At 44.0% G+C, this 14,225-nt stretch overlaps 1 protein-coding gene across 4 annotated transcripts in view; it reads right to left on the reverse strand.

Moving 5' to 3' along the window:
* Positions 1-14,225, reverse strand: part of ctif (CBP80/20-dependent translation initiation factor) — a 47,204-nt gene that overhangs the window by 20,198 nt on the left and 12,781 nt on the right. For all 4 annotated transcript variants that reach the window (XM_070988845.1, XM_070988842.1, XM_070988843.1 and 1 more), the window contains 3 exons: positions 13,311-13,415; positions 13,121-13,199; positions 1,014-1,090 (listed from right to left, as the gene is read on the reverse strand). In XM_070988845.1, coding sequence (XP_070844946.1) covers positions 1,014-1,090; positions 13,121-13,199; positions 13,311-13,415 — 261 coding nt within the window. The remainder of the gene's footprint in view (positions 1-1,013; positions 1,091-13,120; positions 13,200-13,310; positions 13,416-14,225) is intronic.

Raw genomic sequence — 14,225 nt, forward strand, 5'->3', positions numbered from 1 at the left:
GTGAATATTTCCACCCTGTTAGACCGCTGGTGTTAAATTTAAGTTTCACTTAGTACGATGTGAGAAAAACAAAGGGTTTGGATAGCAGACTCAGACTTTTTGGCCACACTCTTAACATCCAGCTCTGCACACATACACACATGCATATATCAGACAGGTCACACTTGCCCACAAATTAAAAACACTGTGTGTGTTGGGAAGCTTCACTTGTTAATATTTTACAAATCGACTGAAACCAAAGCAAACTGCTGTTGGTCCGAGTTCGTATTTCTGTCCTTGTCTCTTCGCCTGCGCTGCGCCCATCACGCATGAACACAATAGCGCTGGACAGAACCAATTATTCTCTGTGCTTAAAAACAAGGATGAAAGTGCTTTTGTCCATTTGATACAGCTAAATTTTCCTCTTTCCAACTACAAATACAACCCAAATATTTTCTCTTAGCCTGTCTCTTAGCAACTGAAGAGCAGTTTTCCAGTGACATCAGGGCAGGGAGCGAGAGAACGAGAGAGGGCTGTTTTTTTTCTTTCTCTTAAGGACCTGGTTTCAATGAAGTCAGACTTGGGTGAAATTAGATTTCAGAGTATGTACAATTGGAGCAAATGTGCCAGTACAAAATGTAGCGCCAGGATGGCAGAGCTGGGGGTTTTGGGACAGGACGGCGGGTTACATGTTGCAAAGCATGACAAGTAAATCCATAATCAGAAGAGAGAACGAAAGCCGGAGTATTGTAGGCGAACAGGGGTGACTGAATAACTGGCTTAAATTCTGTTGAGTGACCTATTAAAGGAGAAAAAACCTTGAACGTCTCCTCTGTGTTTTTTCTTTTTCCTGTCTGCACTGAAGTGTGGAGCCTGCATTCCTGTCTTGACATTGCTTTGGCTGGGGAGCGATGTTAAGGCTATAGCGCTGGCTGTGCACTGACATCTGACATCAACAGAAAAAACATTCCCTCTCACTGAGGTAGGCGAGTGTGTGTGAGTGTGTGTGTGCGTCAGCTCGCATGCATAATTACCGTCGGTCATTCCTCCTGCGTCGGAAGAGCTTTTTGGTGTGTGCGATCTCAGCGTCATTAGGAAGGGGTGGGAAGACCTGTTGGAGACAAATCATAGAGTAAGAGACAGCTGCTGTCAGTATATATCACCGAGTGGAAAACATCTATAGAATTCCTCAACACCATACAAGTCGAGCTCTTGCTCTTCTATTAAAAACAGACACATTCTGGCCTTTTTCTGTAGGAAGCTGTTTACGGTGAGGATGATCATTCCCAGACATCTGACAGAAACGGACAAAAACAGTGTCTTATTTCATTCTGTGTATTAAATGTGCAAATCAGCACGCTACATATCAAGACCTGTGTGTTTTCTGTGCATGTATGTATGTGTTTTTGCATTATGCACAGCCAAAACTATTCACATCTATAGAATGCAGAGCGCTGCATTGTGGGATTGTTAACAGAAAGCACTGTGCATAGCATAAACAGTACTTGCTTTATTACATTGCAGAAACTTTTGAGGGAGCGACAGAGTGTTTAAATTTCTATTGTCAGGGCTTTATTTTAACAGTAAGTGCACAGTGGTGGTCTTGGGTTTACGGCCTGTGAAGGTGTCTCTGAGAGCGCCTGCTGTGTCAGTGCAGCGGCTTCAGCTGCATCGGGACCGGGGAAAGAGGAGTATAAATCTGAGGGCGTGGTGATTAATAATACACGCTCGGCCAATCACAATGAATCAAGACAACAATAACACACGAGATGATGAAGCCATTAACACAGAATAAACGACAGAATACAGAGTAAGAACTGACCCGCTTGATTTGTGCAGAGCCGGAAAAGGTTATTCTGGAGCAGCCTGGTGTCATTAGTTTCTGATTCAGTTAAGGTAAACACAGTGGACGGCGGAGTGTAATGGCACTGTGCTCAGGGACGTACCGTACCTGTCCCGCTGCCTTCAGGTAAACTGAAGGAGAAGCTGTACACAACAGATACACTTAAGAATCACTCATGCATCTATGGATAAATGCTGCTGATTCAGACCCATTCAGTGTTAATTTTGATGCTGATTGAAAAGCATCTGTGGGTTGAGGAGTGCTAAAATGTGTTATTTACATTTTTAGCAATAATCTGTCATTGCGGCACTCATTTGGTTCAAGTCTTTAAAAAACAAAAGAAAATCATCAAGCCGGCGGTCCAGCGGCGATGCACCGGAAACGGGATCAGAAGCGTCTGTTCTCAGTGCGAACTTTAAGATGCAATGTCCATCAAAATACCAACAACTCACATTGAACTGCCTCGCCCTCTGCGCTGGTAACCGGAATACCACAGTGACAGGCAAAGCGAATTTCAATGAGTCAGCAAATTATCAGGAAAATACCAAACAGTCAGCGCTGGTCCCCCTCTTCGCATGTCTTGTTTTACTCAACCAACTGTTGAACACTCAAAGATATTCACTTTCCAATGATGTAAAACAGAGAAAAGCAGAAAATTCTCACATCTGAGAAGCTGGAACCAGCGAATGTTTGGAAATCCCTTTTGCTTGCGCAGCAGGATGCAGGCCGAGTGCGTTCAAAACTTCTCTCTCTCCCGGTTTAAGCGTTAATTTAATCTCCTGGCGTAACCTTGTGAAACATACTCCTTTCTGTTTAACAAGAGGCTGCCTAGCAACGCAAGCGGCAGGAGTTTTTAGGCACAGTAACCATATTTAATGATGGTAAAATGAGAAAAGCCAGTTGAAAATGACTTCAGGTACATAAAGAAACAGCACCTCACACTGTGGCATTTTGTTGACCATGGCCTGATATTATCATGGAATGCACAACTTGTCAGGTATTATCCCTTCACTTCCTGAAGAGGAAATGAGACCATCCATTAAACATCAGCCCTGTCAATCAAACAGCACACTCCCCCTCCCATCAGCATCACTATGTGCTGCTGTTACCATGGTTATAGGTGGTCTAGGAGGACCAGCGGTGTTGTGTGTACACTCAGTGTGCGATAGCAGATAAACGTGTGAGACCGTGTTTGCTGTCTAACGGCCGTGCACGAGTCCCACGCATGTTACCAGCAGACGCTTTGCATAGCGTACGCATGCAGCTGCCCCAACAACAACTAGAGTCAGTTAGCGTCAATGTCAGCTGGTGAGCTGGGATGCATGCGTAAGTGTGTGTGTGTGTGTGTGTGTGCTGTGCAGCAAATAGTTGCAGGCTGATGCAAAACAAAAAGCCCCAAATTTCCCCTAACTCTCGAATCCATTGTGCAAGAAGGTGACCACAGTCTGGGGGGGGGGGGGGTTCTCTTAGTACAGCATCATTTACTGTTTCCTTTTTTGTTTTCTGCACACAAGAAGCACAACAAAAACAGGGAACCAGAGAGTCTGATCTCAGTGCATCCTGCAGTCACAACGCACACTGATTATCACAGTCGTTTCATACTCCCACAATTCTCTTCAATGAGACGGTGCTTTTGTTTTTTTGCTTGCACTTTTGGTTTCCACTGGTGGAGAAGTAACAACAGCTTGTGGTGGATTTTGTACAGTCAAGAAAAGCTCTGTTTTTTTCCACTGAGGCTTACAGTTAAATATAGAAGAGAAAGAAGAAAATGAAAGATGGGGAGAATGGTTGTAAACTGTTGTGTGGCGCTGTCATGGCTTATGACGGTCTTTTACTAATCCACAAGGACAGCATTCAAGTGTACATATAGACCGTATACCATCCCTGCTCAGTTTTGCATGACCACAAACGCACTGGAGTAGAAATTCTCTTTTTGCAAGTCTCTATAGATCCCTCTGATTTTATCTTTTTGCACAAACATGCTGCACATTCAGACTTCCACACACGCATACTGTAGATATTCAAATGAGCTGGAGAGCGCTTGATATTTGACACTGCTGCTCTAACCTACTTCGCTCTGAGAGAGGCTGCTGGGGGATCGTTGGGTTCTGATTGACTCCAGATGTGAGAGGCAGAAAGTGTGTGTGTGTGTGCTGGGGGGGGGGGGTGCACACACTGTATTTGTGTGGCACAGTAATATCCAAAAAAGGCAGACAAACACTCACTTAAACCGTCTGTTAGCACAAAGCTTTGCAGATTTAAAAAGGCTTCACAGATAAACCGAAAAATATTAATGTGAGAAATTCTGCTTTTTTACAGACTTTGACTACTTGCTGCCGGAACACTGTGACAGGGAGAAAAAGGAGGTGGAGACAGAAGAAGAAAGGAACAGAGGAACTGTTGCATGTTTAGCTACTGTAGTTTTCCTCTAGGATATCATTAGCTGTAATTCTGCCTTCAAATGGTAACCAGATGACAGTGAGACACACACACACACACACACACACACACACACACACACACACACACACACACACACACAGGGTCATACGATGCACACCACACACTTACAAAAACCCTTTAAGTTGCAGTATTTTTCCATCACTCTTTCAGATTGCATTAAAGCATTTTAGATTTTTTTTAAAGATTTACTCGAGCGAGAGAGTATGGTGGATGAGATTCACATGGTGCTCCGTCACCGGGGCTCTGTTGAATCGTCCATATCTATATCTGAAAAACAAAAGCAGTCTGGACAGCAGCATTAGAGAAACGCTCCAGACCCACGACTGTGTGCGCGGCTTATGATGCATCTGACAGAAGCGCAGAGGGTGGAGGCGAGCGATGTCTTTGTGGCTGAGAGGGAGAGCGCTGTGTGTGTGAATAATGCTATCTGCAGGTAGCAGCCAGTGCGGGGTAGATCAAAGAGAGGCGTGTGCTGTCCTGGTCCCCAGCCAGAGGACCTCTCACCTCGCGGCAGGCAGCGCAAGCCCTGTGGACGTGACAAGGATGGCGAGGGGGGCTGGCTGAGAGCAGATAAACAGGTTTTGGTCTTGGGTTTACCTTGTATTTCTATTTGCAGGACAAGTGCAGATAATACGAGTAAAGACTATAAATATTACCAAGACCAAGGTGAGGTAAGAGTGCATTTTTGTGTACTCTCTTAAGCAAGGTGAGTAAGTTTGAGTCGCGCATGTGGATGAGAGAATGTGTTGCTACAAGTACACAAGAATATAAAATAGATCCACGAGCATCGATCAGGCAGCAAAGCACTGCGCAGTACTTAATAACACTGGCAGGATTTTATGAAGCTAGAAAAAAATTACAGCCACAATCACTTCACCCTCCATCTCGACAATAACAAGACAAACACTGGAATTCCTCCATCAGCACTGCAAAGTAATCTACCATCAGTGTGCGTTTGTGCGTATTTGATTGGCCGTCGCTGGGCAGGAATCTGGAGGAGATCTGGAACAAAGACCCAGATTAATGAGTAGATGAAGGTTGTGGGAGCAGGAAAGGAAAGGGGTGGATGTAGATGCTTCTGTCGATTAAAAGAGACAGTTTTGACAAAGCGATTCATGTGAAGTTTGAAGAACAGAATCGAAATACAAGAGGGGAATGACTGAAACTGTCAACACTGAGGGAGACGCTGTGCATGCTTGTTGAGGGATTTGGGACCGATGAGGATGTTTTCAGATTCATGACAGCTGAATGTCAGAAATCGTTCTCATCCAGGGTTTTTATAACCCTGAGACGCGTGGGGGCGATGGAGCGGGCGGTGCTAGTTTAGATTAAGTTAGTAGGCAGATTTTAGTTTAAAGAGATAATTAAACAGCTCGTCTTAGTCTCAGTTGCAACCAAAAAAAAACCCCACTGATCTGCTGTCAAGTTCAGATTTTACAACCATGATTGAGGAGTGTGTTCATTGTGTTAGGTGTCCGCATTGTGTTATGCGCTTGGGTGTGCACGTCGGCCTTGAGAGGAAGTTGACATACCCTGCAGCATTCCAGGAAAAATCACAGGTCACTGGGAGAGGCTACCTGGGATGCTAACAGAGAGGATGTGTCCCTTTTCCAAGCACTCCACGCAGCCATGTAGCTCCGGAGCAGCACATCGTCTTTGAACGCAACGCACGATTTAGCTCTCGAAGGTTCAACTCGACCTCCGAACTGCAAATTTTTACGACTTATCCCTGGTAGTGTCTAAAAAAGTTCTCATTTTTCCACGAGTTCTGCCAGCGGGGTCATTGACCTGGGTGAGATACCATTGTTGATCCATTCATAACAATGACGGCGCTTTAGTGTGAAAGGGGTATGAGTAACAAGGGAAGGAAAGCGAGGAAATGAGAAAAGCGAACGGGGATGGAAATGTGAAGAATAGAAACGGAGAGCAACGATTATAGAACTTTCTCTGTAAGAGCGCAGAGAGTGAAGTGCGCGTCTTCCTGTCCCTTCTAGTATTTAACAATTCTGGTGCGATGCTCACTCGGTCAGCTCATTGTTTCTCTCCGCTTATTTATGTTGCGAGGGCCCTCAGCCAAAAGCAATAAATTTAAAAGTGCCCCAGGGGTGGCATTACAGGACAGGTTGTTGAGAGTGGGAGCAAGTATGACAACAAGCGCGACTGTAAATACAAGATAGCGAGCGCATGAAATACAGCGAGGGAAGCTGAGGCGCACAGGCTGAAATAATATGGACATTCTGCTCATTTACCAAGAGCGAATGAATAATGAGGCCTCAGATTTGCATTCCTGTTGTCTGTGTTCATATGGAAATTAGCTGCAGCTATTCTATTCTTCTTTTAACTGGAAAATGTCTTCTGATGAGACACAGCTTCACATAACTTTAACTGTTGTAAAGCTGCACCGAATGGAAACAGTCAGCTCGATGTCACCGGATTTGAAGGATCTTGTCTAAGGATCTTGTCATTGTCTAAATTTGTGAATAAATTGGCAACTCAGGATGCTATAAAATGGATTTTCACTGTAATTTTGAATACAGGTCAAAACAGATTCTTTAGCATATACTGCCACGATGCATTTCTTTCATTTTAGCACCACAAAGTGGAATCTGCCTTAAAGTTACACCCTCTGATATTGTGCCCTGGAGCAACTCCAGATTTGGAGATTTCTTCTGAGCTCACTGTTGAATTTCTAACCATTAAAAGTGACATTTCAGGATTTCTAAGCGCTATGGGGGGCTGTTAAAAGATCTGTTTCCCCCCCGAGGATTACACGACAAGAAGTGCTACGCCGTTCGATATTGGCTCCGACACGCCGCCGTTGTGATCCTGGATGCGTCTTTCCCTCTCATGTCAGAAATCAAGCTAACATTTAGGATTTCTGAAATTGTTTTTCTGTCAAATCCCCACAGTCAAGGATTTTCTCTGTGTTTAATGATCCCTACTTTCGGCCTTTCATGTAACTTACTCTGTAGCAAACACCAAAAGGAGAGATTTAAAGCTGCCACACTCACGTACGGTGGGTGATCCGTGATAAGAGGCAAAGATGTGAGGTCCTGACATCCATGTCTCATTTAATAAGTGATCTGAGGCCGAGGCCACAGCGGAGCACCGACAGATAGACAGGTACATCAAAGAACTCGTGGGGGGAGCTACAGGAGGAGATGGAGCCATTGTGGGATCAAAGTGTCAGAGAAAAGAGGGAAAAACCTGTAGCACCCTACAGAAATGTAATCATGCGACAACCACCGCTGCAGCAGCAGGCTTCACGTGCTCCCAGCTCTGTTCTAGCCATCTCTCCGAATGATGAAAAAAGACTTCAATCACATGAGCTCCCTGTGTTACATTACATTGACAGTCACCTTATCTTCTCTGCGGGGATCAGACCTGATGCTTTGTGTGTGAGCGTGTGGTCTGGTTTGCATTATCTTTATGAAAACAGACTATTCAATGACCTCTATTCTTGTGAGGACATTTTGGCTGCTCCTCACGGTGAAATGAGCTGACTTTACTACTATATTATCACCATATATCGACGCCGTGGGCAGCTGTCAACCTGTCATGAACACACTATGGAAAGAAAATGGATTTGATTAAGACACGGGGGGAGGTTACTGAGTTAGCACACCAGTAATGTGCAGCGCTGTTTATCACGCCTGTCAACAGTGGGATGTGAAAATAAGGGAAATTTTCAGGTGCCACTCAGCAACCACTTCTTGAAAAGAGCAACAGGGACTAGGTTTTCTAGTTCCTACATTAATGACAGTGAGGTGGTCAGAATCAGACACCTGGTTGAAAGTGAAATGCTGTGAACGTCCCTGCAGTATATAGATCAAAACGCACTTTAAATATATATTACCTGGAGGATAATTTTCTACATGCTGCCACCTGCTGCACCGGAAGAGAATATGGCAAATACATCAAATAAGGTGGCTATGCCTCCCACCAAGGGTGTGTTACGCAAACTTTTTTTAAAAGGTTAAAAATACGGGAGATTTATGGGAAAATATTTAAAGGGAGAAACGGGAAAAATATGGGAGAATTCTGGGAAACATGGGAGGTGCTGACAGGTCTGCTGTGTATGAATTAGTCCATGAAGTAAAGGGGCATAAAATCCAATTATCAACTGTTGTACAGCGCACATTTCATCATTATGCATTTACTGATGGAACAAATATCATTAATCTTGTTTGTCTGAACATATTTACATCTTCTGGCTGTCATTCAGATGTGTTGAGTCACTGCACTATTATTAAATAGGTCCGTGAAACTCGTCACAAACTTCCCGAGGTATCCTGCTTACATGCATGTACTCAAGTCTCCAGTGTTTCTCCCATGATTGAAGCCAGAGCACAGCAGTGTGCGGCGGTGATTAAGCCGGTATGTGTGCGGTTAATAGAGTGCAGGAGCCAAGCAGCAGTAGGACCAGGGACAATAGCAGGAAGAGACCACAGGGAGGGGGCTGCCGGTCACCATGACCCCCTGGATATTGTTCTGCTGCCCACCAACATTTGAAGGATGGAGGGGAGGAGTGAAGGACGACTCGAGGGGAGGAGGACAGAGCGTAATGATGGTGGTCAGAGGAGAATAGGAAAAAGGAAACAGCGAATAGGAAGAAGCGACGGGAGACGAGGTAAAAGATGACAGAAAAGACAAGAAGAAGACAGATGTGTGTGTGCGTGTGTGTGCGTGTGTGTGAGGTGAGCAGAACAGGAAGAGCGAACGTGTGAGAGTAAATGCTGTGAAACCAATGCAGACAAACTGACAGCTGACAGACAGAGAGACAGGCCGCCAAAAAAGCCCACCCCCACCCCCAGTGTCCCCTCTCAACCGGAGTCCTGCTCTGCGGCACGTACACTTCCAGACTGAGGGGCCGACCAGTCTGTAATATCTCAGCTCCAGACTCCTGCTTTGTTCCCCTGCTGGACGGCTTTGTTCACAGACCAGAGACCGGATGTCTCCTAAATGACTAGCCACTTTTTCCCTCTCCTCTCCGTCCAGCCCTACCCGCTCCTGTTCCTCCTCTGGTGCCCTCCAGTCTTGGAGAAATTTCGAGTTTTGCCACTGACAGATTGATAGATAGATTCACATTTTGTTATATTTGTTGAAATTTACTTTATATCCCAAAAGCAAACAGTAAGTAAACAGGCCGTTTTTACTCGTACTGGAGTACTTTTACAACGGGTTATCAGTACTTTTACTCATATAATAGACCTGAGCAGTGCCTCCATCACTGACCTTGGCAGGAAATATATTACCTCATGGGAAAGACCATCAGATCACAACAGTCATACCATGAAAAAACCCCCACAGGTGAGAGAAATGTGACCAAATGCAGGATTTCATCAAAATGGGTATAGAAGGATCGATGTGCGTCATGATGTGGAAACATATGACTTCGATATGTTTTCATCATAATATAGGTCGCGCCTTTAGCACGTAGAAAAAGCTGTTGATGTGTGGTTAAGCAAACGTTTGCTGGCATCACTTCAGATACCGTAAGCGTTGAGCACACACACGTTGAGATGTGGCTGTCACAACACTGAGGATCATGCTGACGTGATCGTATCGAGCCAAACGGAGCCGAGTGTCCAGGTTACAGGAGCAGGGATGTAAAAATCGAGCGTCTCCAGGGGAAAACTAAAGTCACTAAAATGTGTTTCATTCTGTGCTTTTGAGAAGGTGAAGACTTCTCACAGTGACAAAGTTTTGTTTGAGATTTCCCCCGTCTGAGGATCTTTCTTTAAATTGCTTCTTTAACCTCATTTTTATTGATTGGCCTATCAACATTTTCTAATAATTTGTTTTTATCCTTGATCCCATAATATTTACATAATGTACACGTTAAATTTTATGTCTATTAACTGTTTTTTTTGCCTAATTTTTTCCTATTTTGTTTGGATTTTATATGTTGTAACTGTCAATAAGACTCATACTGTTGATGTTTGATGTTATTCAGAATCCATGCGACACCTGGCATGAATCCACAGATCAAAACGTCGCTCTGTGACCCCGGAATGCTTCTGTCGGTCCGTCCTGACACTGGACGTGAAGGCAGGGTCATTGTGTTTGCAGGTTTACATTCCTGAGAGGCCAGCAGAGGTGCAGCAGAATCTGAGGGCAAGAGGAAGAAGCCCTTTCTTACAGAGTCGCTCACACACCCACACACACACACACACAAACACACACACACAAATGAGATGTTTTCCACATCCCAGGGCTATTTGTAAGTCTATTCTGGCTCCTGGAAAGGGGAAGTGAATGTTGGCTGGATGTGTGGAACGTAGACAGGGACTCTGGATAATGCAGCCCTGCAGCACAGTAGCTGGAGGTGATGACTGGGGAACAGAGACGTTTCATTCTTCTTGCTTGGTTACTCGGATTATGAATGTATAAATGTGGAACGAGAACTGTGAGGATCAACGTGTCTTCGAAGGAACAAATTCTGACCACAAGCCAGTGGTGGAGGAAGCACTGAGCTGGATCCGTACTGCATTCAAACTCATACTGAAGTAAAAGCACAGAAGCACTGAGAGCAAAATGTATGAAAGTAAAAGGAGTGGTTCTGCAGTAAATATTGTTATATATGACTTTATTACGCATCGATGCATAAGTTGTTTTATAAGATGTTAATGTTGTACCTGGTTGAGAAGGAATCTTCATCTAAGAAATAACCAATGCAGTCAGATAAATGTAGTGGAAACAAAGTATGAGGCAGCATGAAATGGAAGTAAAGATGAATAAACTCAGTAAAGTCCCTGCACCTCTTAACTGTACCGAAGTACAGTACTTACATGTACTTTTTTTACAGCTCACCACTACCATGAGCCAACAAGCGAGACATGACAGCCAGTCATGTGCTTTACGGCAACAAATAAAAATCCCCCGCCACATAATGCTGCTCTGTTAGAGTCATAAAAACAGACACGTTTGTCTCACAAAACTGAAAGTGGCAGCAGAAAAGAGAGATCCACACACAGATAAACAAACACACACACACACACACACACACACACCACAAAGTATCTCCCCACAGAGTCCCGATCTAATACTAACAGGCAGCACTGCTGTAGAACTGACAACAGACTTAAAAATGAGTCATTGCTTTAAAATTCATTTTTTCCCCTTCGATAGAGATACTGGTTCAGGATTAGCTTGGAAACTTGGACACTGGACATGATCAAAAATAACTTGTGGAGATGGTCCCTGCTCCTGATTGCAAACCACTCCACTGCAGTTCAACTGAAGTTTACAGTGATTGTGGTTTGAGTGTTTTATGTTACAGTGTGGTCTCTCTAACTACTGGCCCTGGAAGAGGAAAATGGAAACTTAAGTGCCCTCCCAGCTGTCTTGGGGGCCATTATGAACCAAGGGGGGGCATTGTCAGTGGATGGCCTCATTAAAATGAGAAACAAGTGAGCATCAGTGGTCCGGCATGCCGCTGCATGATGCCAGGGCTTGATTCTCAGCGAAGACAGAGTGTGGAAGAGAGCCTCTGTGAGGACGGCTGAAGGAGTGTGACGAAGACAAAGACAGAAAACGTGCCAGTCACTCCTCAGCTCTGTGTCTCTGACCTCACTGTGTCCCAGCACCAACACATATCCGATCCCAAGCACACCAAGGCAAACGTGGGTGACCCCGACTTTCTGTTGGCCCTGACTGAATGGACGGAAACGGCAAATCTTGGCTCAGGAAATATACAATGAGAAAGCCATCTTGGTAGCGCAGACTGGGCCCATCTTGGCTGAAACACGCTGAGAGGCGCAAAGCAGCTCGGCTCAGAAGCCAAGAGGGGAAGGAAAGAGGAAGACGCCGTGGCTCAAACGCTGTGAACGATGGAGGACATTTTGGCTCAGAGAGCAGGGAAGGAAGAGAGGAGGGTGACACTGGTGAACTAGAGTGAACTCTGCCGCCCCAGTGAATCACAAATCACCTTGGAAAACACGATGCTTAATGCATTGCGGCCTGCAATGGTATACACAGCTGCAAAATTTGTCATATTCATATATACGTTTAGCTTCAGGCTGTAAGATATATGCACACAGAGGACTTGCACCCTCACTGGAGAGGCCTGACTTTGCCAAATGAAGTAGAGTTATCGTCTTTTTAGTGCACAAATTTGTCTTTGCTTCATTAACTAGCAGCTCTTTTCGGTGTACATGCAGATATTGTTTTGAAATAGACTTGGAAAAATGTGAACCTATCCTTTAACTTCAGGCCCAAAGCCTGAAACTGCTCACTCCCTCAGAACTGAGCAGCCTGCATCACTTTGCTGTCGGCTTCAGCGGATCAATCTGTAAATGCTATACATGCATTTAACCACCAGGGGTCGGTATAACGTTTGTAATGCACTTTCAGTGTTTGAGTTCAGCTTCTGACCAGTAGGTGTCACCACATGCTAATTTATAATCGACCAATCTCACAACATAAATGTAACCTATTTAGACTGATCTTATATGAATTAATTTATTCTTCTTATTCTTCAACAGAGAAAAAATATTCTAAGGCAGGAAATGTTTTTTTGTAGTTTGAACATGTTTCATAGTCTGGTATATATTTTTCTGCACAGCTGCAGCACCTAAACCCTGTTCACTGCACCTGTCATTCATCTGTTACGCCAACAGGGGTCAATCTCTAACAACTAATGAATTATTAGGTTGTTGCTCTGGTGAGAGGCTTCCAGTCTGAAGTTCATAGTCCACTGGGTCCAATCAGTGTTTTAGATACTTAATACTTAAAGCTGCTGGTTTAGTAAGCATGTGGACATGAAGACGTGTTACATATCAGAGTGCGTAGAAGCATTTCATTTCACAAAAAAAAGAAAAATCAGTGACTTACAGAGCGCAGGTGGGGCAAGAACCTCTCTATGTCATTCATGTCTATGCCATCATCTTCCTCAAATTTGTTCTTGTTCATCCTGAAAAAGAGGAAGAGAGAGACTCCATCCATGAACTGTAACCCTCCAGGATCAACAAGCGATAGGCGACAGTGGCTGAGACAGTGACAGAGCAGCGCAGCCAGAGCTTACCCCTCTCTGTCAATGTGTGGCAGGTGCTTTGGCGTTCCTCTTAAGTGTTTCCTGTGGAAATGGCTGAAATCTAGTTTCTCTGGCTGCACGTCCCAGCCTGCACCCCTACAACCAAGAGACAGAAAAAGACAGATCAGAGGCGAGAGGCAGCAGCATCCGAGCACGAGGAAAGAGAGGAAAGTTGTTCAAGAGTACAAGACAGCGTCCACATGTTACACAGAGGAAAACAAAAGTTAGCCTCAAAAACATGCCTTCAAATCCAAAGTATTTTTCTGTAACATGAAAAAGTCATGACTAAATAATAAACAATCATATTTAAAGTGAGGCAGAAGACATCCTTTGTTCTTTATTAAGGGTTTAACACTGTGCAGATGTGGTTTGATCAGATCTGATGACAGGAGCATTGCTTTCGTCAACGAAAATTATGACTAAATATCGTCGTCAACGAACCTTTATCACGTGACGAAAACGACATGAGATGCAAAGTAAATGCTGGTCATGTGATGATAACTGTAATTAAATGTATAATGCAATATTGTTGACGAATAAAAACGAGACTAAATGTGGTTTACAAAATAAAAAATCTGCTAAAATGTCTCTTCATTTTCCTTGACTAAAATGAGACGAAATGTTTTAACGTTATTTCGTCTCGTTTAGTCAAAGAGAATGGGGCCGATGGCCGGCCAGCCGGCTTTGCTTGGTAAAATAAATATGTTGTAAATTCAAGTCAGAGCGTCTTCGTGTCTGGAATGAATGTATTCTTGAGTTAATAAGGTGACAATAATATAAGACAACCTTGTTTGAATTGTAACATGGGTTTGGCTAAAAGAAAATTTTGGTTTCGTCTATACTACAAGGTACTTATACTATATTGACTGGGTTAAATAGAATTGTATTACTAAAAAGAGACTAAAA

The sequence above is a fragment of the Chaetodon trifascialis genome, chromosome 20, assembly GCF_039877785.1.
Source record: "Chaetodon trifascialis isolate fChaTrf1 chromosome 20, fChaTrf1.hap1, whole genome shotgun sequence".
Lineage (NCBI taxonomy): Eukaryota > Metazoa > Chordata > Actinopteri > Chaetodontiformes > Chaetodontidae > Chaetodon > Chaetodon trifascialis.